Source organism: Enoplosus armatus, chromosome 15, assembly GCF_043641665.1.
Source record: "Enoplosus armatus isolate fEnoArm2 chromosome 15, fEnoArm2.hap1, whole genome shotgun sequence".
Taxonomy (NCBI): domain Eukaryota; kingdom Metazoa; phylum Chordata; class Actinopteri; order Centrarchiformes; family Enoplosidae; genus Enoplosus; species Enoplosus armatus.
In genome coordinates this window covers 1,351,934-1,377,500 of record NC_092194.1, presented here as the reverse complement: position 1 = coordinate 1,377,500, position 25,567 = coordinate 1,351,934, and the positions used below count along the sequence as shown (strand labels likewise).

Below are 25,567 nucleotides of genomic sequence, written 5' to 3'. Positions count from 1 at the left end.
TATCCCGCGCACACAACACAAACAACCAAAAAAAAAAAAAAAAGGAAAAAGGGGGAATACCAGTTCGACGGCTGCCGAGTTGCAAGGCACACCCCCGTAACAGTCTAGTAATTAAGATAAACTGGTTCAAGTCAGGAAAAGACCCTCTCATGTACGCGTGTGTCCGTCCAGCACGTGTCCTCTCCCGCCATGCTTAAATGAAGCACATTCAATTCAAGACACTGTACTCAGAAGCGAGCCTCGAGTCCCGAGTCGTGTCGAATTTCCTCCTTCCGTTTCAAGTCCGAAACGAGTTCTGTATTTGACTGCTGGTTTGTGCTGACAAACACGCCTTTGCGCACTGCTTCTGCGGTGCGGTTGGTTGCTGCTGCTGCTGGATTGATTCAAAATATATCCATTGTCAGAGAAGTGAAGAATTCCATTTGTTGCACACTTTCTTTAAAACCGAAATTACAATCTTTGGGCTTGGGGAGGATATCTCATCGTTCCAAAGCCGAAAGGCTGTGAAGTCCAAGTGACGTCACGAGTCGTTACAAGAGTCTAAAGTCACCAGATCCAATGAGTCCCTCCCACACTGTACGTCTCTGGTCTCTGTTAACATACTACATGCATTTGGACATGTAACAGGAATGGAATGGGCGGGAGAAGAAAAAATCCCAAGTCTACTTTTCCTGACATCTGAACTTCTGGCCCCTGCACGAAACCTGCCTTAGCTGTACCTTCCATTTGAAGTTTGAACACTTTGGATCCCCTACCTGGCCCACCCCACCCCGCCAAAATACTGACAATTGTCACAAACACAGGAAACCCACCGGCCCCGGGGGGGAAAATGTTATTGAGTTATTGGGCGGGCGGGCCCGGGGAGGGGCTGGCATCCGTGTCGTGAAAAGCTGTGGTTAGGCCACTGCTGCGAGGCTTTCACGCTCCAGCGGCTCGCCGATCGGAGGCCGACCACAGCAAACACATGGACGACAACTGCCTGCCAGGCCGGCCGGCGGATAACCCATCCATGCTCAATGGGAAAAGGCCGGCCGGGGTGAAATTGTGCACCTCTCTCTCTCTCTCTCTGCGAGCAGAAAAGATGGTAGTGTTGTGTTTAAGTGCTTGTCCCTTTTCACCCTCCATCTCTCCAAAACCAGCCCCCCCACCAACCTACATCCATTTGCTATCATTATGTACTACTGCCCCCTACTGCGGGAGCGTGGCTGTGGCGCCCCCAAGGTCAGTGTCTGGGAGGGGAGGGGGGGGGGGTGGTGGTGGTAGGTGGAGGGGAAAGCCAGGCAGGGGGGCTCTTTTACTCCTGAAGAGGCTGGAACAATCGATGGCAAGCCACCACCCGCCACAGGGGCCCCCGGAGGCCCTCACAACACTGATATTAGTGGAGATGTCTTCCTCCATGGGGAGGGGGAGGGGTGGGAGGGGGCTGTTGGGAGTTAATGAGGGTGGTGTTGGGCGGCGGTCCATGAGCTCGAGGACAAAAGTGGATGGAGGGAAAATGGACAGCTCGTCAGCAGCTTCTCATGCGTGAAATGTTCTCCTGTCCACTCTTTGAAGGAAAGAGACCTCTGATGATTTGACAACTTGGAAAATATCAATCACGGCATGACACCAAACGCCTGTCAGTAAGACGCAGTCCAGTTCAACAGCACCACAAACCGCATTCCTCCAAAAAATGATCGGAGAGTTGAATCAACACCTCCCTAAAAACACTTTCAACAAAAAAAACTCTATGCACCTCATGGACTGTCAACTTGAGTGTAGATATTGAACGTACTGCACCGTAAAAGCACGAGACATGTCCGGTAACATTCCTAATCATCTAATTGAAACCATTAGCAGATGGTGGACAGGTGACTTCACTGGAGTACCCAAAGGCATGGCTACATCTCTGATCGAACAACTACTCCAAATCACACTTCAGCCTGAATTGTGAACGGGCGCTCACTACTCGGGACTCAACTTAGGAAGACATTTCCTAATCGTGCCCCTCCAATCTTCCCAGTCGTAGCCTGTGTGAGAGTTTGTCCCCTCCAGCGGATCCATGGAATCTTTAGACCAGAAGCTGGATTTACGGTCGCTGTTGTGTCTCTGGCGCGAGCTTCCGTGCGCCCCAAAATGACATCATCGCGCCATGCCGAAGGCCCTGCAAGCGGCCTCTGAATTTTTTTTGTAACTAGGTGACGGAACATTTCAACACGATGGACGTCTGTGAAACGAGTCTGGCCGAGCAGGTGCATCATTTCAAGCACCTCTACGACCCTTCCGCGAGAGACCACACAGGGGACAGCCACATGATTCTGGACTCGTGGAGAGGGAGACCGCCTACCGCGTTTAATAGATAAAAAACAGATACAATCTTCCTCAGCAACAACAAGCTCTAGTGCCGAGATGTTGGTTTATGACTCAGAATACTGCAACGGATCGCCCGTTGAGCATGAACGCCTCCGTGCGATCTCAAGTGTCAAGCTTGAGTTACAGAGGTTTACTCAGAGGAGGCCTCGTCAAGATAAACTCCAAATGGGCAGTCAGCTGGGGACTCTCACTCGCCTGACACCTGGGCCCCCGCTCCCTCTGGAAAAGGTGTGTTTACTTCTTAATCCAGCCAGCGATTAGGGCTTCCTCTCGCGCGTCTGTTTCTTATGATTTCATAATGGCCATTATCACTGAATTTGAACTTGATAAATTGTCGTTTTCTTTCCATCACACTTGGACCCTGAAACCTTTAATTAAAAAACAAAAGATGAACAATTTAATTTCCCCTTTATTGCAGTGGATCTGGCTTCAACCACACCAAATACAATCAAATATCAACATCTATCAGTGCATAGCAGATAGAAACACCTACCATATAAAACTTAAAAATGGGATCTTTTTAAGATGCAGAGGAAAGACAGGAGGATGGAAGGAGGAGGGTAGTCAGGGGGGGGGGATGCTTAGGAGCTGCTTTTCTTGGTTCTGTTTCTGGTTTTCAGGGCAAGTCCAGGTGACGTCTGGGTGCCCATGTCCACCAGTCTGGATTTGGGGTCACCCTGTTTTCCAGTGCTGGGTACTTTCCTTGGTTTAGGAGTCCTTTTGGAACTTTTCTTCACTCCATTGACTTCTGCAGGAGAAAATTCATCATATTTAAAAGAGGGCAGTAAAGCCTACTACCCTAACAGACACTACCTCCTTAATATACACACTTACTTGACATCGCTTGCCATTATTTATGTCTTTGAATTTGGTAAGTCTAAACTTTATGTAACTGGGAATGCAGGTATCCCCATTTCTGCCGGACACATTCGGTTTCTAACTACTGCCACCTCTCCCTAAATACTAACATGGGCCTGGACATCATGGTGTGTCCAACAATATTTCACTTTTGTCTTTATGATGAAATTAAACAAACGGTTCCCGGTCAGATTTGACCTGGGACATTGCAGTTTACGTGGTGTACCCCCTGGCCACCATGATGTCCCACTGTTGTTCTTTTTTTTAAATTTTCACGGTGGTCCAAGTCAATGCTCTAGTTGTGAAGTCACATCCGCTCGACCAATCGCGATTGACAGCACTGCTGGCAACCCCTAAAAGTACCTAGAACCTGGATTTAGTATCACTAAGTCAGCAACAAGGTGGGCAGAGAACAACCCATGACAAGAGCTACACATATTCGTTAAAAGCTCCTGCAGTGGAAAAGGACAAAATGACAGACAATACCCACCTTTTTTCTTTGTGACTCTCTTTTTCTTGATGAGACCTCCATCAGCCTCACTCTCTCCTGCTTCATCTGCTGCTTTCTTTCTCTTGATGGCCCTCTGGAGAGAGGGCGAAATGAAGAGAAGGGACGTCAACTGGAAGGTGGGCGAACAAGGCCCAAGTACAAGACTACATGGAAGTCACAACGTGACATGTTGTTTTCAGCTTCTATTACTGGAGCTGAAGCTAGAAAATGTCTTGATGGATATTAATCAGTCTGAAAGTTATCCCTAAGGGGCGCAAATGCAAAGTACAACAAAGCTTTTAATGTTTGAATAAAACCAACAAGTGGAGAGTCGAGGCCCCGCGGCATTGTGCAATGGTGAGAGGGATGAAGAGGCGAAGACTGAGGTGAGGCCATCTCGCCAGCCACCAAGGCCTCACAGACGTGAAGCCACGAAAAAGGTTTGACTCTGCGCTCCGGCTTTCCTTTCCTCTGTCTCGTAAAAATGAGTGTTTCCCAGAATTGCCGCTAATACAGCAAAGGGTTTTCCATAAATTAGGATTTTATCATCTCTCTTCTCTGCAGAAATCAAAGCGACTAAGGGGTCTGCTGAGCAAAGAGAAAGAGGGAAACGGTCTGGCCTCTGAGAGTGTCACGCACTTAATGAAGGCAATCAACTCCTCCGTCCGTCCTCCTCCTTTCCGGGCCTCCATAATGAAGCTCCACTCTCAGCCTGAACTATCACTCACCCCCCCCCCTGCCCCCACTCCCATCTTTGCCTCCATTTTGACAATTGCTACCTCATGATCACCATGCGGCGTCTGCTGAGGTGAACAGATTGGCGGGATAATTACATACAATAACCAGCACCGAGGCCCGGTAACCCCTCGGCTGGCAACGCCACGTCCCCAGTGGCATCTTCCATATGCACAGAGAGCGAGAGAGTAAGAGCGAGACAGAGAGAGAGAGAGAGACACATTGGAAGAAGCATGAAATAAATAGAAGTCTGTGTTGTGAATAAACTAGATGTTGAATGTAGACATATTAGCGTACTGTAGCTGTGACGGGCCACAGCTTTAGTCTTTTAGCATTTTATCATGTACATTTAAGCATCAATACATATTTAAGACCCTTTTGCAAGGTCTTTCTCAATCTGCATTCTTGCCTGTACCAAGTTTTTGCCACCAACAGGCTCAGATTGTTATTCTAAGTCAAGGAGAAGTCTCGCCGTGAAATCCCCGCGAGATGCGAGTTGCTGCAGGAAGGCGACGGTGGAGTCCGAATTGGAGAGAAGAGTTTGTTGTGTTGGGAGTGCAGAAAGCAGGGAGCCAACCCTCGTTAACCGATCTTTAAGCTTAAACAGACAACATTACAAAGGGACTATTGAGAATGGACGAATGTCTGGATTCAGCTGTTCAGTGAATTTTACTACTAATACCAATCCCTATATGCAGCTGTGACTAAACACAACACAACTAAACACTTTTGTGGTAGCCTGGCTAAAGGGCCCGCCATAGCTAAATACTAGTCTTTCAGGGCTGCGCGGTCCAACGTGGTCCTCAGCTACATGATAATTCTACAAGAAAATGAAGCTAGGAGGAAGCATAGAAGTGTGTGCTGACCTGGGCAGGAGGTGACGCGGCGCCGCTGACGGCGATGAACTCCAGTTTGCCATCATCTTTGGCCTGGACGGCCTTCAGCCCAGCCTGCAGGATGGAGCGTAACTTCTCGTAAGGCGGTTGGTCTTGGTACCCCAGAGATTTAACCTCCTCCATGAACCTCTGGATCTCATCTGCGGCGCAAAAGGAGCGACATGAAGCACCGGTCCGTGATACGCTGAAAGCCTGCAACTAGCCACTAGCATCTATGCCAGTATTGCTGTGCTTGTAACTCTATTGCTAGGATATATTTATAGTAAAGCCCTTTCTATCGAGCAGTTTGAAAAGGAACCAGGTCCTTACACAAGTACAGAGTGATGGCACTTGTTATGTCGTTCCACCCCTGACATTTCTTTCTTGTAAGGACAGCCTTTGGAAAATGCCTGAGAAGGTGATTTTCTGATTTCTGATCTGATTTGCAGAGCCGGCCTTGTTTTCTTGCCACCGCTGCTCGACGACGTTAGCTGAGGACACGTTCTTTTCCCAGAACGTATTTTGCTTTGAGGTGGTGGAATAGATCGCTTGTATTACCACCCCTTTGCAACCAACATCATCTATTGTTTTTTCCAACCTAATTCTTGTCTCATTTGTGGTCCGACAAACAGTAAATGCATCCAATTCAGCTTAAAAATAACAACAACAACAACAACACATTTGGCATTTGCAAACGGAAATTATGTGTGTGTTTACTGCATATAGAGCAGGGAAGTGGTCACTGGAGACGCATGTAGAGACGCATGTTGATGCCAGGTGTGCACAGACGTACTTGGAGGTAGACGGGATGTACATACAAGTCACCATATATACTCATATCATATACCTCATCGGACTGCAAGTAGCTAACAAATGAGCCGTCTCGCTTCCTTCTCATCTCTGTTGAGAGTTGCACGTGCGCAGTACCGATCGGGCAGGATGTACAGACAACAACGATAGCCCACCCTCGGGTCGACAAAGCGCCAACGACGAGCACCTCGTCCTTGGTACAGCCGAGAACCACGTACACGGTAACGCCGCTAGAACAAGAGCAGCCGAATAGCTATATCGAAAGGTTACTTCAAGCAGCCGGACCCCGTCAAAAGATTTTTGCCACCGGGGCCCAACAACTTTTCTGGGGGAAACCCTACACAGTATATTTTCCCTTGCCTACATTTGTTCCAACACTCTTTCACCATGATGTTGTACTCTGGTCACAGTGTCCTGCCTAATTCTGTTCGGTGTGACGTTCCTCAGACTTGACACACAGCCACAAACACACACACACACACACAGAGATGGAGTTGTAAACAACAGTTTGGTTGAGTTCAGCAGAGCAGAAGGAAGGAGGTGCGACGCTTCACGTTTCGTCGGAAAACCCGACACGCTGCCTTCGGCATTAAAATGGCAACTCTTAACCACAGTGAGACAACAAACGTTAACGTCGCCATATACAGTCTGCACTGAAACGGGTTTGCTGCCGTGTGTGTTGTTATTGGTCTTCTATCCTAAAGGAGAACCAAGTAGGTCTCGGTTTAAAGGATTATAATTAGATGTGGATGAATATAAATTAAAGTCATTCTTGGAATGGGCAATATGATTAAAATCTTTATATTGTGATACAGTGAACATTCTGGAAATTCAACAGAGAAACAATGTATATGACTATAAAAAAGTAACTAATATAGCTGTAACTTAGCTAAGCTGCATGTATCTAGAGTTGGTTGCTTCTACATTCTGTGATTACCTCTCTCTATATAGCAGGGAAATTTGTTAAAAGCATTCGTTCGGGGGGGTGTTAATATTTGAACTGTAATGACCTGTTCGAATTCGACTGTTGCTGCTTTGCATTCATTGTGCATTCTCCACAGGGAGACTTATATTGTTTAACAGCCACAGGAAATGCGATGTGTGCTTTGCTCAGATATCTTTTTTTTTTTTTTTTTTTTTAGGCTGCAACCTAGGCGACGTCACAAGTGAAAATGTTCGGTGTGAAGAAAATGTGTGTGTGTGTATCTTTCTTACCTGGCGTGTCTTGGGGAGAGAAACACTCGGTCATGAACTCAGAGATGTTCTCTTGACTCCTGTAAGGGAGAACAAAGCAGCACGATGAGAAGATTCTCCGTTTAATACACCCCACTCTGCTCCAAAGGTAAAACTGCTACATTGCTCTGTACGATAATGAACTTTCCAAAGTGCGAAAGCTTTTCCTGCCCGGGTGGTTTGAGCAGACAAAGCCTTGTGCATTTGCCGAGAGAACTCTCGTCAAGAGATGATGCTTCTCCCCCACCTGATTTTTGAGTCTCTGACGTAGAGGGGGTCCTGCAGCTTGTCCTCCCAGGGCAGGCGTCCGCACAGCCACTGGACCATGCAGTAGCACAGGATCTCCAGGTCGCTCCGCCGACATGCAGCTGGAGCCGAACAACCGCAGTCAGCAGCAGAAGCAAAGTATTTTTCACCACGTGTCACCACAGAGTTAAAGACCTGGCAGCCTGGTTGTAAAAACTGCATTTGGGGGTCATAAAGCTACTAGTCGTGCGTTTGTACCTACATGCTCCTTTGTGGGCGTCGATGCTTGTGAACTCGATGGTGCCGTCATGACATCTCTTGGGGTCTTCCTTGTACTCTTTCAGGACACCGTCGGGCGCGTACCTATATGCCAGGCCGTAATCTACTAAGTAAACCTACAAGCCACAAAAACACACAGATTCAGCCGTGCACAGACCAAGAAGCAATTTAACACTTTATACAGACCTCCATAATCTCGATCTGCTATGCGTCTTTTTTCGTTTAAAATATTTATTCTACTGCATAGTTGTGACATCTCATCCTTCCCTACGGGGAAGTCCCGGCGGCTGTGCGCGTTTCTCTGTGGACTGAGCGTTTTGATCCTTTCACAGAAATTTAGACGGCAACCTAGACCTGCTTTATAATCAGACATGACACGGATAGCTCACTTTCTACAATACGGGGACCTTTAAATAAAAGCACAAATGTATTGGCATCGAAATCTGCATATAGTACCAAAAGTAAAAGTACTCATTATGCAGAACGGCCCATTTCAGAATATTACACACTGTATTATTGGGTTATAATTAATGATGCATTCATGTGTTCATCACTTTAATGCTGCAGCTGAGTTCATTGAAATGATTTATATACATTTTATACGGTATGCTACTTTAGATACTGATAGCTTAAGAATTTCCCCCTGGGGACCAATACAGCCTTACTGATATAATAATATCACCATTTGTGTATTGATTATATTTTGTATTGTTGATCAGAATCTGCAAAGTGTGACTAAAGCTGTCAGATAAATGTCATGGAGTAAAAAGTACAGTACTTGAGTAAATGTACTTGTTCATGCAGAGAACAGAGAACATGGGGAGCAGATGATTCCACCCTTTTGGAATTTAAATCATTCAATGTCATTCCACCTACGCAAGCTTCATTCTTTTTACTTAGTCCGCATTGTGATCGTATACACTATATATAGTTGGTTATTTGCCTTAAAGAAACACGCAGTAACAAAACCAAACATACATCCCAGTAACTCCAGGGGAAAAAAACAACACAAAACAAAACAAAAACCTTACCTAATATCAAAATCCCGAGGGGCCCAATTTTTAAATTGTCATTTATAAATAGCTCTTTAATAACACCACCAATGATACATTATTAATCTTCAAATTAAATATTTGCCCCTGCCTTGTTTGCTAGAAAAAGCTCTTAGCTGCTGCCATCTAATCTGCCCATTTGGAACACACACATGCAAATGCAAACACACACACAAACACACACACACACACACACACACACACACACACACACAAACACACACACACAAGCACACCTCCTCTCCAGGCATTAATTGAATCTAATGAAGCAGCACAAGCGTGTTATGATCAAAAAACACAATCATCTCAGTGTTTTCGAGCCGCAGTGCCGGGGTCAGAGGAGCACTTTAGCTTCCCCGGAAATGAAGGAGCGCGGCGTTGAAAATGCTACAGTTGTGGAAGTCTTTAACTTCTACTGACCTGGTTGGGGTCGCTGTGGCTCAGCACGAGGTTGGACGCCTTGATGTCGGCGTGCACGTACTCGTGATCGTGGATGTACTCCAGAATATCCAGCTGAACAAGAGGAAAGCGCTTGATATTAGTATTGAACGTGAAGAAAAACACCAGGAATCAGGAACAGCAACACGCCTGTCACCCTGCAGTCAGATCACACGCTAGTAAAGACTACAGCGATAATATGAGACTACAAAACCACCATTAATGTTGGACACTGTGGGGGGGGGGGGGGGGGGGGGGGGATGTAGCAACATAACCTGTATTTGTGGTTTTCTGTGTGCGGGGAAGATTTTAGAGCTAGAAAAGGGTTTTAACTTAAGCATTCCCTCGCACATAATGTCCTCAAAGTCATTCTAAAACTATTATTAAAACAGGACATTGTTACCCCCCCCCCCCCCTCGTGCTCTGTCGTGCACCACTTTAACTGCGAGCAAAATGAAAGCATTTGATGATGAAATTACAAACCAGTCGAAGGCCAAGCTGCAGGACCAGTTTTCTGGGGAACCTCCTTCCACATTCTTCGAACTTCTTCTGCAGGTCTGTGCCAAGCCGGTCAACAACCATGAACCTGTACCTGGGGAGGTGCAAACAATACTTGCATCAGGCGAACCCTATTTCTAATGGCTAGATTTCTCAAAAAGGCTCCCAAAACATGTGGCACTGTCTGCAGGTCTTCCAAAAGATGCATAGTAAATATTATCACCTATATAAATACCTTCAAGCTCCTTGCTGAATGTTATCAAGAACCTTTGAGACTTGCACGCCATCGTTTGGAGTTTAACATCTGGGGGGTTAACACCAAGTATTTCCGACACAGTTGTCTCTGGTATACGTGGACCAACTTAGGCAGCCACCCGAGGGTTAAATCATAATGTGTTAACTAAAGTGCATACTCCTGTAGGAAACGTTTGGATGTCTTTGCATTCCCGACATAATCAAATCAATTAAATCGCAAACTCAGTGTACTTTTCCTACTGGAACAGCTGTGTGGATAATATGGTATGTTAAAAAAATAAATAAAAAATGTCTGGCTCTAAACCAATCTTCATCTAATAATTCACTGAATTAAGTCTTTTAAACAAGACGCTTGATGTAGCTTTTTTTTGGAATCACTATTGTGCCATATTGAAGAAACTTTAATATTATTTGGTAAACATACTGTTATATATGATATGGAGGTCTCAGCTGAAAATAACTAGTAGTTGTTTTCTTTTTAATTGCTAAATTTCACATTGCTAAGGGCAAATGTTTGCAAATTTTATAGCATTTACAAAAGAGGTCAAACAGCACATTGGCTCTTTCACTTGTTTCTGCAAATCCAGCTGTTAAAACAACACAAGACTTGTATTTTGCTTTTAATCTTTTCATTAAGTTGTTCTGTACACTGTACCTCTTCTATGTTTTTTGGCACGTTGCAGGCCGTCATTTGCAAGATATTAACTTCATGAAACTAAAACTGAAAAATTATACGTTTTTTTCACCCCCAAAAAAAAGCAAACCAAGCGCGTCTGGATGGGTGTTGAGTCTTACCTCGCCCCCCCTCTCTCGTGCAGACCTGAGCCCCAGTACCTGGGAACTCCAAGACTTTTCAACTTGCGAGACTTCATCCAGCTCTGAACTGCAGGAGAAGAGGAAACTTATCGGAAATGGACTTTTTTTTTTTCTGGCCACGATGTCCTGAAAACAATGTGCGTATAAATAAAACTATGAAATGCAAACCATGTAAATCAAAGGCAGTTTGATTACTACAACTTCCTGTGAACACACACTGCTAACTGGTGCTGGTGTAAGTAGGTGATGGCTGTGACGCTCAAAGTAATAAGTATAATTCTGTGTGTGTGTGTGTGTGTGGGGGGGGGGGGGTTGTCGGGCAGCGCGGCCTCAAGCTAATCTGCTGCTGGGACAAATATTTACCAACAACGTGAGATTCCAGCATGAATAAAATATGAGCCTTTGGTTCCTTAGTAATATAACAGTTAATTGTCAGGGGAGACTGACATTTGAATTGTTATTATATAAAATGCAAAGCTGTGGCCCGGGGGCCAATGGCGCTGCCACCAAAAGCTTCCCCCCCCTCCTCTGCAGAGCCCCTCCTGCCTCGGCTTCAAGATTGTCTTTTTTAATTAAGAAAGTTGGCTTTCTTTTATTTGTTTGCCCTGGTGGTGAGAGACTGTGTTGTGTTATGATCACAGGGCTAACTTTAGCTTAGTGACATACTTCTAGGTGTGTGTGTGTGTGTGTTTATAAGGAGTGATGAGGTGGCTTACTCAGATCAGGCTTAGCAGCTCTCATGTAAAACTTGAGCTCAGAGAACAGTGGTCCGTTGTCACTGGGCTCCTGTGGGCAAAATAACAAGTACATGTGTGTCGGTCAAAAATTAGCGCTGCAAAACAAAACAAAAAACAAGGGACTGTGTTGGTGTGGGGGTGCAGGTCAAAGGGTGAACGGTCCAGTGTGACTGATACTTCCATGAGTCTGAAGGTTTGTCAGACACAGCGGGTTATAATACTATGAGACTTGATTACACAGTGCAGCACCTTGGTACTGACGTTGCATTGTGTTGGGGGGAAAAACTCACTTTTTTTTTGTCAGATTATCCTGTTTTTTTTTTTGTGTGTGTGTTTGTTTGTTTTTGCTAGTGCATTGTCATTGGGTACCCAGCTGTGACAACCACAGACTGCATATAAAGATGGCTGACGCGTCTCCACTTCCTCCCAGTGTACAAAAACCAAACTCATCAGAAAAATGAACAAACATCAGCGTGATAAGAACAGACATGATGAGAGATAATGACAGAAACCATCTTTGGAAAAAGAAAAAATGATTTGACGTTTCGCCCATGTCCCATCCGCTAACATGGAGGAGGGGCGAGGCTTATGATCGAGATGTTTTGGTTGCACTTTTGGAGGAGGACTTGTCATGTCGTCCGTCTTTATAAACACATTGAAACTCAATGAAATGAAGGAAGAAGAAGCATTTTGCGATGTCTGCTATGCTTCTATTGGTCTGAACGCAGCCTGAGGGCTTTGACACACGCCAACGTCAACTTCAAATAGCTCGCACCGACAGAGACTGGCATATGTGCTGTCCAGCGTCTTCTGTTGAAAGTTCCAAAGACCACATACGAGGGGACAGAGGGCGTCGCGGTATGTAGGGGAGGGCAATATGGATAAAATCCTCTATCACGATCATCTATATGCGAGTTTATATGGTGATACTGATATACACACACACACACACACACACACACACACACACACACACACACAGCATGATACACAACCATTGCTTGACAGTTTAGTGATTATTAAAAAGTAACCCAGACTGGAATGCTTGCTTTTTGGCTTCGCAAGTGCATAAACCCACTCAAATATCAGCAGCTGTTATTAAGTGTGATTTCTCTTCCGGCTCTACTGGCTCTGTGCCGAATTCACCATTTACAGTAGATGAACCAGCCAGACTGGTTTAACTCTTCTGTCTCACACACACACACACACACACACACACACACACACACACAGACATCCAGTCAGGGTCTGACTGGTCTCAACTCGTCTCAATCAAATTATGGACTTGATCTTGCCGACATACAATCTGACCACTTGTGCTAACCCCACCACTGTATCTATTGTCTACTCACACTATGATTAGAGGGGAAAAGTATGTACACAGGGTGAACAAACTGATTTGGCAAAGAAAACAGAAACTGTAAACAACATGGAACTGATAAACACTCAGGGAAGTGGGCTCCGAACGCAGACGTGACGTACATGGAAGAAGAACATGTAAACAGGGCCACGTCAGCACACGTTCTGAGTCTTACCACTTTGATGACATAGCGAGCATCCGCACCCACGGGTTTGGCAGAATTCTCATCGGCTGGGGATCAAGAACAGGAATCGTTTCAATACTTTGTAGATGAGACGTCATGCTTTGCAGGTTATATTTGGCACTGTACAGGGTTGCATTGCACGCTTACCCAAATATATGAGACCAAAGCCTCCCTGGCCGATTGGAGCCCCCAGCTTCCAGGCCTTCTTCCCAGTGTCTGTCAGGACCTCTCCGGGTGGGAACTCCTCTGCCAGCTTCCTCTTAGCTGGGGCTCTGCCCTTCCCCGCCACCTTGGCTTTAGGAGGCATCTGAAACGCACAGTCGTCTGCGGTTCAAGTGCTATATAAGAGCAGGACAAACGAGTTCTCGTGTGACCTAATTTCAACTCACCGGAACATAAATGACAAACGGGAGGTTTCACATTCGGTGCTACGTGGATGCCATGTTGTTCCATTTACTGACGTTAGCGAAGTTAGCTAACGTTAACTATATCCCGAGTCCGTATGCCTTTACCGTCAGTACCACCAGCGAGTGTAGTACACAGGTAACAGCCCCCCCCCGCCCAAAAAAAGCAGATACGGGCAGAGTGGGTGGACAAACGCTACGTTAGCCGGCGAACCGGGTACATTAGCTACGTTGGTTAGCTGTCATGCTAACAGCCCTGTCTCGTTAGCATCGATATCTCACGGTAGCTGTTCCACGACGACGTCTAGCACAAAGGCTACTGTATGCCTGCGACGCTGTCAGTGAAAACCGCCGCTTACAAATTTTAGAAAATTAGAAGATGAATACACACCTCGACTTTGCTGTTCAGCGTTGACTGTGTGTTGAGCCGTGTGAGGACCAAACTTCCCGCAAAACTACCGGTCAGGAAGTGGCGTCGCGACACTTTGCTATTCTATTGGTCGATTTACGCTGCGTAGGGATTTACGCTTCCGGGTAAGGAAGAAGTATTTCCCCCCTGTCGATCGTTACACATGCACCTGAACAAACAATAATAATAACAGCGATAATAATAATAAAATAAATATATGAAAATATGTATTGTTATTTTTACCAAACCATGAATTAGTAATTAGTTTGTGGACAAGGTTATATTTCGTAAAATACGTAAAAAGATTTCAACTTAAAAATTAGATTATGATGCAATAACGCAATTTGTGCACAATGTGCTTTAGTGGAGCATATGGTATTAGAAAAAAAAAGTGCTATTAATCAAATTTTCGCCAACTAATTGCCACGTGTTTGACCTAGGGCCCCGTCCGAACATCTCAACAACTATTGTATGGTTTGCTTTGAAATTCTGAACAGACATTCATGTTCCCCTCGGACAGAACTGTAATCAATGTGGTAATCTGTCTCTGTCCTCTGGTCAAAATTACATTTTTTTTGTCCAACCCAGTAATGAGTTCGCATTTTTACACTTCCAGTTCCCTTGTCTCAAAGTCAATAGGTTGGGTTTTTAAAAAAAAAAAAAAAGGGGTTTTGGTTAGATGCCTGAAATTCGCCACGGAGCTTGTTTTCTGCAATGATCCCAAATCCCGTGGGGAAAATCCCATCGGCTTTTAGTCGAGGGAACCAGGGCGATGCTAACTTCCGGGTTGGCCTGCAAAAACGCGTCGTCCCTGCGGCACCCTATTGAACCAGTCCTCCGGGCGGAGTGGCCAGTGTGAACATACAGAGAGATCGAGTCGAGCCCAACTGGACATCGCCGAGGGGAGACATTGTTGCTGCTACAAAAGAAAAAAAGTTCCACCCATCTGTGGTCCCTCTCGTTCTTTCATGTCGATTGTTGATCAGTATACAAATGACTTGACTACGTTTGTATTTTGTTCACGCCAAGAGCTCTTGAACATGTAATTTGTGTAGATTTGTTTTGCGTTGCTTACATCTTTTGCGGTTGACGTGTCCCTTTGTGCTTCAAGAGTTTTCGATAAATGTGATTGTAGCCTCAGGTTCTTTTCTTTGGCGTGTCAACAGCTGATAAATAAAAAAAAAAGCAGAAAATAGTGGAATTGGCTCCGAAAACAAGAGCGGAGTTCCAGAAAACCAAAACAATGAGCTAGAACAGGTGACTTTGTCTTCCCGAGTGGCCCGTCTCACATTACACATCGTCATTTGAACTATTGTTAATGCGAAAATGTTGAGTAGTGCAGCTTTTAAACATGAATAAAGATCTTATGAAAAGGACCTTTGGACCCTCGCACTTCCGTGTACGAGCTGGACCAGGACAAACTCCGGTTAAAGATATACTTTCCTATACCACACCTGCCACCATCGAGGAGATCGCGTCGTCCCCTCGGTGTTGTTGTTGTTGTTGTGAATGCTGAATTTGAAAAGGGCGTGTAAATGTGCAGAAGCCTTACCTGTTTTGCATGTGTTATTTGATACAAACATACCGGGTTTCAGTTGCAACCCAGTGCACAACTCATGAATAAGATATTGGTTCTTCAGTGTCGTGTCTTTCCAAGTGACCACGGAGCGGAGAGACAGCTCCGCTTCACATTCAAGAGGGCCGACGGGTGCGACCGCTTGTACGTCTACATTTCTGCCCCATCTTTGAATGAGTATTACTTGGGTAACCGTTGCCATGGCTCCCGGGGGCGACAGGCTATGGCGGCCGGTGACTCGTCAAGTGCTTACGGCTTGAAGCGAACTGACCCCTTTGCTTTTCGAATCCCAGTTGAAAGCTCCTCCACAGAGGGATGACTAGCTGTAGCGACAGCGATAAGCAGAGCGATGACGGAGCGGAAAAACCCAAGAAGAACCAGAAGAAGAGGAGCAAAGGAGAGAAGCATGTGTCCTTCCCCCCCGATGAACAGATAGTATCCGGCTTTGCTGAGCACAGGAACACGGACAGAATGGGTACGCTTATTATGTCTGATTTTGTGACCTTTGCTCATCTGTATCTGAGTTTTTTTTTACCTATATATCGATAAGAATGTGCGCCTACATGATGTGAAAACGCGGACGTTCTTTTTGTTATAGGAAGTGCAGCGTGAAGTAGTTTGGAGGAGCGGTTCTCGCAGTCCTAGACGCAGCAGACCCACAGTTTTGGACATGCGTGCAGTTTGTCTTTAGCCCACATTCAGTTGATTTGAAGAAATCGCATTTTGAGACGGCGTATCTCCAGATGAAGCAGGACAGGCAAGGCGGGACGTAACATTTCGGGGGGGGGGATTTGATTTGAAGGTGGGCGTGTCCTAACCGACGTACCATGCTATTTGCTGATGAACGTTCACTCTTCGCCACTAAAAGTTGAAGATCGATCGATTGATGGGGGTGGATGCCACGATGTTATTGGTTGCAATCAGTTGGTTCAAGCTCATGTAGGCGCACGTCACAATTTGTTTTACAGGAAGAAAGCAGGATGATGATTTTGATATAAGAATACAATTTTTTTTTTGTGGCGTATATCGTTAGATAGGCACACAATGTGACCTGGGATGTGAATTTAAATGGGTTAAAAGGGAATTTTTGGTTTCATCTGGACTTGAAGAATTTAGGCGGGAGCACGTCAATGAAGTGCGTAAAACTGGTGGCGTATCGTAACATTATTGCGTGCCGGGCGACAGAAAAATGCATGATTGTCATTGCATGTCGTGCATGTATAAACAAATGAGATGCAGTGTGTTGATTGGTGAACTTGAGAGGTGTTAGCTTCAACAAACGCTGAACAAAGGGTGGCAGCCCCCGCCCCCCCCCCCCCCCCCCCCACGTTCCAAGTCTTTAAGCTAATCACCTCGTGAAATGATTCCAGCTCTAGCGGAGAGAATCACAAGAAAGAAAAGTCGCAAATATCCTGCTCAAAACACAACAGACCCCTCTTTTTTTTTAAATCTTATTTTCGCATAAATGTTTGAAAAGATACTGCGATCCACTGTTCATTTAAAGCTACAGCAGGCAATATTACTGAATTATAATTTCTAATAACTCATTTTGAACATTGCATGCCACCAACGGTACTTTGGAGGAGCCACCAACAGTACTAAGGTGGAACCTTCTGCAGAACGCCCTTGTTTGTACAGAGTCGCAGTGATTGGCCAGTTATGTGCTAGCTAACCCTGATTGGTTGTTTCAGTCAGACCTGGTCTAATTTTTTAAAAGACTAAACACAAAGGGTAGGATGCTCGCAGACATATGTTTTTTTAAAGGAGCCCTTCAATAAGATATTGTTAGTGACATGCAGTGGTCAAAATGAGTTATTTCAACCGAAACTATAATTCAATAATATTTCCCACTGTAGCTTTAATCCTTTTAGGTATCATTTCTAGTTCTCCTGGCTCAAAGTCCCAGCTAAAACCGACGGTGCAGGTTTTGATTATTTGACTATCTTTGCCCAATCGCCCCTAAATGTACCAAACTAAAAATGTTTGAAATGCAATACAAGCCTTTGAAGGATACCCAAGGATCAAAATGTTTAAGTGTTTCAGTCGTGAAATCCTCTGTAGTCTCTCACATCTGGAATGCTCCATCCCATAAGGCTGTGGCTGATAAATCGAGATGCCTGATTGGTTGATTTATTGTTCAGACAGACATTCATGTCCTTGTCACTCCTCACTGACTGCCATCGTCCCTGTAGTACGCACACACACACACACACACACACACACACACACTCAAAGCGCAGCACAGTTTACCGTATGGCATTTCCGAGCCCCTGAAGCACTTTGGAATGGTTGCTGGTGGCTCACTGGGATTGCAGAAGACATTAAAGCATTTGAATGAGTGTATTCTTCTATTTTAGTTGACAGCTGCCTCACCTTGACAGAGGTAACGGCGGCCTACCGGCAGAGCTGCAGCAGACACCAGGTCCAACCCAGAGCGCGCATCCTGCAGCAGCTCCAGGTGAGTCTTTTGTGCAGCGTCAATCAAACAGCGTGACGGCGAGTCTTTCTGTCGGATATCGCTGTCGAAGTGTGGGTGTCTGTGGGTGGTGCTGTTCAGTGGCTATCACTGCTCATTCCCGCTGCACACTAAGTTACTGTATTTCCCGACACAGTGCCGACATGTGTGTGCCCGAGGAAGTACAGTAATTGCACTAGATCATAGCGGACATGGACACCAAAAGCTGGCGCAGGTCTGTGAACGTAAAAAACATGATGCAGGCTGCTGTCGTGATGGCCCACGCAGCTGATCTCAAACAAGGTGTAGTCGCTTGGAGAGATCTGCGATCTGATGCAAATGGTTTTGATCAGTCAGTGTGTGTGTGTGTGTGTGCGTGTGCGTGCGCCCGCCCCAGTTTCCTGCTGGGCTCTCATTGGATACAGCCTGTGTCCCGTTATCGGACTCGTCTCAAAGCCCCCCCGACTCCTCGCGCGTCTTGTTTCCGGCTACAACAAAGTGATTTTCCGGTCCATCATGTGACTTCGAACCCAAAAAAAAAAACAAGGCTCACAACGTGGGCCCCCTCCTTGTTTTTCCCAAACATGATTTCTGTCAAACATGGTAGGTTTTTCTCATCACGCTGATGTTTGTTCAAGTGTCTAGTTCAAGTTTTTTTCAGTTTGGTTTGAATTAGTTATTTGATGCTGTAAAAACGGGGGTGAAACGTCTTGATTGACAGCTGCGATTACCAATACCGCCCCCCCCCCCACACCACTGTGCAGACTCGGGCTCCAAATGACGTCACCAGCGCAAGACGGCAGCGGCCGTATCCGGGGGAGAGTTCGGCTTCATTTTTGTCCAGCGGGAGGAAGTGGAGACGCGTCGGCCATCTTTATATACAGCCTATGCAAGCGACAATGGTTGGAAAAAACTGACGCGGTGAACATCACAACAAATAGGCCCAACGGGGCAAGAAACACAAGACGACAATGAAGCCAGATTATCTAAACCACTATGTGCACCTGTAACGTTGCTAATAATCCCTAATTGGACAGGTATTTCTGGGGGACTCAAAAACAGACGAAGAGAACAGCTCAAAGCCCCTGACCAGGAACTCCAGTTCTGCTCATTTTCCTCCAAACTCTATTTTTTTTCGTTTGTTTCGTTTTTGTCTGTAAGTTCATGGAGTTGAGGCATTTTCAACTCCTACTGGATTGCAGCCTCGCATCAGTTTTGCGTCCAGCCGCGGCCTGCTCGCGTCTTTTCATTGACTTTGCGTGCAAAAAAAACTCGTCTCGTGTTCCGTCTGAACACACACACACACACACACAACAAAAGCCTTCTGATTGTCGTCATTGCTCGTTCTCTCTTGAAATAGAAAGAAATGAAATGAAGAGGAAAAAGATGTTAATGTTAATTCTACATGGGTCGCTCTGATATCAGAAACCCCCATATTGGTCTATATTATTTTGCACACATGCTTTACCGCCACACTTTGCATACACCCTCTAGTGCAAGCATGAAAAAGCATGGCACACACACACACACACACACCCCTCTCCACATCCCCTCCCCAATAAAATAAACTCACTTATTCTCTCTTAGCCACACTTGAAACAGTCTGCCATTTATAATTCATTTTATGTACATACTTACTTTACTTGGACCAGCCATGTTAAAGCACGCTGCTCTCTACCACCCCCCCCCCCGCCGCATAAATTTAACTCGAGATCAAGGGGAATTATTTGTGGAAAATTAGAGACTTAGCAGTGCTTACATTACGCATACAGCCGTCGTATTATCTCCGAGGTGCTAATGAACCCAGATGCATTAGGAAAAAAATGAATGTAGGTGGTCCTCCTGAAAGAGTAAAATATGTATGGTTAAGCATTAGCTAAGAGGGGCAATATTTAGACCAAAAGGGCTTGCGTGCGAATGAATCCATAATAAGACGATGCAAAACGAAAAGACGGAACGCCTAAAGAGTAAATTTATTAAATTAGGTCTTTTCAGGCGAGGGGCGATTCCCCCGAGGACCAGCGTTGAAGACTATTTAAAGCTTCTTTTTTTTTTCTTTTTTTTTTTTATTGCACCCTTGGGCCCCTTTGCACTCCTTTGAAATGTTGTAAGTGGATAAAACAGTATTGCTGGTGGTGACATCTTCATAGGAGAGTGGTAAACAATAATAGGTTGGAGCCGGCGGGGGTCTGAGGCCGCTTATGCTTTAAAAACTCCCTCATTTTCACTGTGCAAACTGTGCAGTCTGCGTCTCCCTCCTCCCTGTTCTCTGTTTGGCCCCGCTCCGCGATTACAAAGGTAATTGAGATGATCAAGCTCCGCCGCTTGCGCGTCTGCTTTGGTACGAGCGGAGGGGCTTAACTGCGGTGATTTGTATTCAAATGGAGAAATAACTGCGAAAGGCGTTAGTGGCTAATACAGGTGGTGCTGTAAGGTTTGTCTCTCTCAAGCCCCCCCCCCCACCCCCCACGGAGAAAGGGGGCATCGTTTGATTGACTGATTGGTCGTTGTTTTGGTATTTAATAGGTAAAGGTATCAAAAATTGAACAGAAACGCACCCGAGTGCTTACACAGCTACAAAAGAGCGACTCCATGTCAGAGATTAGAGCAGCGAAGCCTACACAGGATTCTGTCCAAAAGTTAGTTATGCATGCAGACACTATACCTGAATATATATATACACTTATATACAGCATGCATGCAGACACTATACCTGAATATATATATATACACTTATATACAGCATGCATGCAGACACTATACATGAATATATCTACTTATATACAGCATGCATGCAGACACTATACCTGAATATATACACTTATATACAGCATGCATGCAGACTCTATACCTGAATATATAAACACTTATATACAGCATGCATGCAGACACTATACATGAATATATATACACTTATATACAGCATGCATGCAGACAGTATACATGAATATATACACTTGCATACAGCATGCATGCAGACACTATATATACAGTATGCATGCAGACATTATATACAGCATGCATGCAGACACAATATAGACAGTATGCATGCAGACACTATATACAGCATGCATGCAGACACTATACATGAATATATCCTCTTATATACAGCATGCATGCAGACACTATACATGAATATATATACACTTATATACAGCATGCATGCAGACAGTATACATGAATATATCCACTTATATACAGCATGCATGCAGACACTATATATGAATATATCCACTTATATACAGCATGCATGCAGACACTATACCTGAATATATATACACTTATATACAGCATGCATGCAGACAGTATATATACAGTCTGCATGCAGACATTATATACAGCATGCATGCAGACACTATATATACAGCATGCATGCAGACACTATACCTGAATATATCCACTTGCATACAGCATGTTTCAGACAAACAAAAAGACGTTCCCTTCCTAAAACACAGCTCACGTCGGCAGGAAGGCAGAGCGTTTTCCTGCAAAGCAAATCATCATATATAGATTCAAACCGACCTCTTCTTCAGTCCCACCTAACACACAACAAACAAAGCCTTTTCTTCCTCCTGACAGAGACCATTAAACCCTGCCTGTTTCTATGGCTTCACATATTGGTCTTTGGCTTATTTAAGGCTGCATTTCTGCTGGCCATCACGGTCACTCCAAAGCTGAACATGAACCCCCCCCACCCCCCCCCAAAAAAAAGCCCTTTAGTCATTGCTTTTGGATTCATTCCAAAGTCAAGATCGATTTGTTATTAAAGTCACATAACAGAATACTATACATGTTTACCAGAAATCTAGCAGAAATCTTTTATCACAGCCCACCCCCCCCCCTCTTCACAAGTTCACGGAAATACATTTAGATCACACACACACACACACACACATCCGTTTGTGTGTGCGTGTGTGCTGATGGCTAAATTCATTGATTGATTCATTTCAGTTTACAGGGACAAACAAGCGTTTCAAGTGGAGTCTTTTCCAAACCCCTCCCGAACAACAGAAGGACTCTGGAATCAAGGCGGGCTCCGGCGACGAGTTTGTATTCTTTCCGCCGCGTTTGGAGAATAAGCCCGGAATTAGTTGCATGTTGGCAAGTCTTCTAATGAATAGCTTAGCGGTTGTTTCCCTTGCAGATTATTCAGTCGAGTGGACTGAAGAGAAATCAATTACGGCAACTTAACGTTCATTATTTATCCTACAGCGAAGCAAGGAGCCGGCCTTCGCGTGGCCCAGCGCTGTGCCTCTCTGAAATTCATCGGGTCAGATTCAATACCCACAAAATGTTATTTTCCTGGGATAAATCCCTCTGAGGAGGGGAGGAGGTAAGGGGAGGGGTTGGGGGGGGGATCCCTCCACAAATGAAAAGACAAGAGAAAATCTGTTCTTACAGACCACCGCTGCTTTCTCAGCTCTTTTGATTAGCATTAATGTTGCACTGCGGAAGTCTGCCGACACAACTGTTATAGCTCCTCTCTCACACACACACACACACACACACACACACACACACACACACACACACACACACAGAAAGCTATATCTCTCCCTGCCTGCGTAATTCTAAAGGGAACATTTTTTTCTTTTAAATTAAATGCATGCTGATTGTTATTGCGCCCCCCCCTCCCCGCGGAATAGTCAGCAGCGAGGTAAATGTCACTAAGTAAGTGCCACACTTTTTTTTTTTCCTTGGCTGGTTGTTAGCAGGTTTTGCATGCAAAATAAAAGCACAGAGAGGAGGAGGAGGAGGAGGAGGAGGAGGAGGAGTGTGTTCCTGCATGCGTTTGAACGCGAGCGCTTATCAGGAAACTGTGGGGTGGTGGTGGAGGGGGGGGGTACCGGACATATGTCGCTCCTCTCATTACAGGCCGAGGCGAGGGCGATAACAAGGGGGGCCCGGGTTTTAGTGGCGCATTTGTAATGGCGTACGGGAAACAGAGGAGAAGCGCAAACACACTCCAGTCTGCCATTCAGAAGGCCTCCACACACACACACACACACACACACACACAGCCACACAAGTGCTTTATTTAAAACGCGATAACATAGTTTTTACACGACTCTGCTTTAATGGCGTTCGGGGAAACACAGCGTGCACAACTGCAAAACCCTCGTCTACGCGCGGAAAGAGTCTCTTTTACATTCTCCCGCCTCTAATTGAATTCGGAGCGGCCGCAGTTAAACGGAATGGCACGTGCAATGCACTATTGGTGGTGCACTATTAGGCTGAATTGAATTTGCACGGTCGGGCGGGCGCACGAGCAATATGAGTGCTTTTTGTAAGTAGGATAATATTACGGGCCTGGATTCACAGAAGGGGGGTGGGGGACGCTCGTCACCAAAGTCAACATATTTTTTTTTCATGATTTACTGTTTAGTCAGTTCACCCGCATAAATGACAAAAGCTATAGTATTCTTTCCTCGGAGGGAGGGTGGAGCGTAGCTCCCGGCGCCCCCGCCGTCGTTGTGGAAGTGCGTTCGACAACTTTACACACACAAAAAAACCAAAACGGATGTTCCCGATGACCCCGGATGGGGATGGAGCCGACATCTTTGGTCTTTCCGTGTCGGGAAGATGAGCCGTGTCATCGGACTTTAAAGGCGCGGGGGTGTCTGGGAGAAAAGGTATCTATCCCGTTCGATGCTTTGGAGAAAGAGAAAAGAAAAAAAAAAAGGAAGGAGGAAAAGGCAGCGTGTTACTTGTACAGCGTAATATGGCTAAAGCCCCAAATCCCCTGCATGGCCGGCTCTTATTTCTTGTATGTGGCTTGTCCATACATTGTGATGTGTGTGTGTGTGTGTGTTCTCAGACGGGGGTTCGTCTTACGATGACAATAAAAGCTGGACCTCAATCTCCAGCCCACCGTTAGAACCATTACCCAGAAGTCCAAAATGTGTTCTGTTGTTACATAAGACTATTTCTAATGATGTTTCAAAAGCAGTCATTGATGCAGACCACCTGTGTTTCTCTCTTTCCCTCCAATGTGAACGCTGACAGACACTTCTTTCAGGAAAAGACATCCAGTAGCGCACACACACACACACACACACACACACACACACACACACCTGTATTAGCGTAGAAATAGATAATAATAGTCAGAGAACTAAATGAATGAGTGAGAGCCTGAATGAAAGGTGGCGGTAAAATAGAGTCAAAAGTGGACGAGGAAGTTGCAGAGCTGCATCTGAGACTTGAGTTCAGGCTGCCGTGCAACGCACACACACACACACACACACACACACACACACACACGCCCTTCCAAACCCCCTCGTGCTCGCCTCTCAACCTCGAATGTGTACATTACTTTTGACATCAGCCATTTAAGGGAGGAGGTGGTTAGTGTATTTTACACAGAGTGGCATTAATTAAGTCGCTAAACGCGCACGTTCATGTGTTTTCCAAAAGCGGCGTGTGCGCGTGGACAAAGGCAGTGACAGTAAGGAACTCCTGTCGATTAGAATTTTGTGTATTATGTTTTTTGTTTTTGTTTTTTAGATCTCTCTCTCTCTCTTTTTGTTTTTGTTTTTTTTTTTCCCTCGAAATGATAAATGAAGTTACTAATTTTGCCCATGCTCTTTCTAGACACTGTGGCTTTAATTGCTAATTGTTAACGGCGGATGCATATATTTGCATATTAATGACCCCCCCCCACACACACACACCGATACACACACATACACACACAATTTACATTTTTAATTTGCCGCCTTCAAAGGAGTGCGAGATAAAAAAAAAAGAAAAAAGAAAAAGGTTGTGTTATTTTAAATAATTCATCCGCAGGAAAAAAGAAAAAAAAAGATGCTGATTTTTTTCTTTAACCCCTAAGAGCTCCGAAAATGCACGTGGAACCCCCAAAAAAATCAAATACATACAGTTATATATTTCTTTCTTCTTCTTCTTCTTCTTCTCCTTCTTTTTTTGTTGTCAGTTAATTAAATGGGCTAAGGAGGGGAAATAATACAAAGCCTACCGGAGAGGCAGAGCAGCTCCGGCCGGCTGGTGAAAGCACCAGAGATGACTTCCATGGAAGTCAACTTTGGAAACCAGATCACCCACCCCCCCCCCCCCCCCTCTCTCTCTGTCTTTTCCCGCTGCCTCTGCCTGTGTGTGTGTGTGTTCCTTTTTTATCACTCCATTTTGTCCTCTCTCCCTCCTGACACATCAAGTGATTTGGCAGCCTTTGCGTTTTTTTTCCCCTCCGTCTTTCACCACGAGGCAGCGGCGAGAGAGAGAGGGGGGGGGAAGGAAAGTTCAGAAATTCATTAAGATGAAGAAAAAAAAACAGCCGCCACTGTATTTGTTGTTAGGAGGAGGAAGTGCTGTGTGTGTGTGTGTGTGTGTGTGTGTCTGTGTGTGTGTGTGTGTGTGTGTGTTCTGGGAGTGTGATACGGGTAGCCAGCCAGTTACTGAGCGTCGTCCGTCGTTGGCTCTGTGCCACGAAACAAAACGCTTTCACAAGCAAGTCGCCAGCCGGACACGCCAGCCACACAGTT

General features: G+C 45.3%; 2 protein-coding genes across 4 annotated transcripts in view; one reads left to right on the top strand and one right to left on the bottom strand.

Annotated features, from left to right (window-relative positions):
* Positions 1 to 2,743: 2,743 nt before the first annotated feature.
* vrk1 (VRK serine/threonine kinase 1) lies at positions 2,744 to 14,065 on the bottom strand. 3 transcript variants are annotated; one of them, XM_070920428.1, is made up of 13 exons: positions 14,014 to 14,065; positions 13,366 to 13,525; positions 13,210 to 13,265; positions 11,654 to 11,723; positions 10,917 to 11,004; positions 9,852 to 9,960; positions 9,351 to 9,443; positions 7,862 to 7,994; positions 7,601 to 7,721; positions 7,336 to 7,394; positions 5,302 to 5,471; positions 3,701 to 3,794; positions 2,744 to 3,100 (listed from the first exon to the last, which is right to left on the bottom strand). In XM_070920428.1, exons 2-13 carry the CDS (start codon positions 13,523 to 13,525, stop codon positions 2,934 to 2,936), a joined length of 1,320 nt encoding a protein of 439 aa, XP_070776529.1. In that variant the 5' UTR covers positions 14,014 to 14,065; the 3' UTR covers positions 2,744 to 2,933. The 3 variants fall into 3 exon arrangements, with proteins under 3 accessions (XP_070776529.1, XP_070776531.1, XP_070776530.1); XM_070920430.1 differs by having other exon boundaries at positions 2,744 to 3,097; XM_070920429.1 differs by lacking the exon at positions 14,014 to 14,065 and adding an exon at positions 13,608 to 13,668.
* Positions 14,066 to 15,922: 1,857 nt separating this feature from the next.
* LOC139297858 (protein phosphatase 1 regulatory subunit 37) overlaps positions 15,923 to 25,567 on the top strand; it is a 45,041-nt gene continuing 35,396 nt past the window's right edge. Inside the window, exons 1-2 of the mRNA XM_070920668.1 lie at positions 15,923 to 16,082; positions 17,965 to 18,065. Coding sequence (XP_070776769.1) covers positions 15,923 to 16,082; positions 17,965 to 18,065 — 261 coding nt within the window. The remainder of the gene's footprint in view (positions 16,083 to 17,964; positions 18,066 to 25,567) is intronic.

Coding starts and splice junctions, on each gene's coding strand:
- vrk1 (XM_070920428.1), bottom strand. CDS start 13,525: ATGCCTCCTAAAGCCAAGGTGGCGGGGAAGGGCAGAGCCCCAGCTAAG. Junction 11,005..11,653: donor AGCTGCTAAGCCTGATCTGA/GTAAGCCACCTC, acceptor CTTCTCCTGCAG/TTCAGAGCTGGATGAAGTCT. Junction 3,795..5,301: donor CCGCGTCACCTCCTGCCCAG/GTCAGCACACAC, acceptor CCCTCTCTCCAG/AGGGCCATCAAGAGAAAGAA.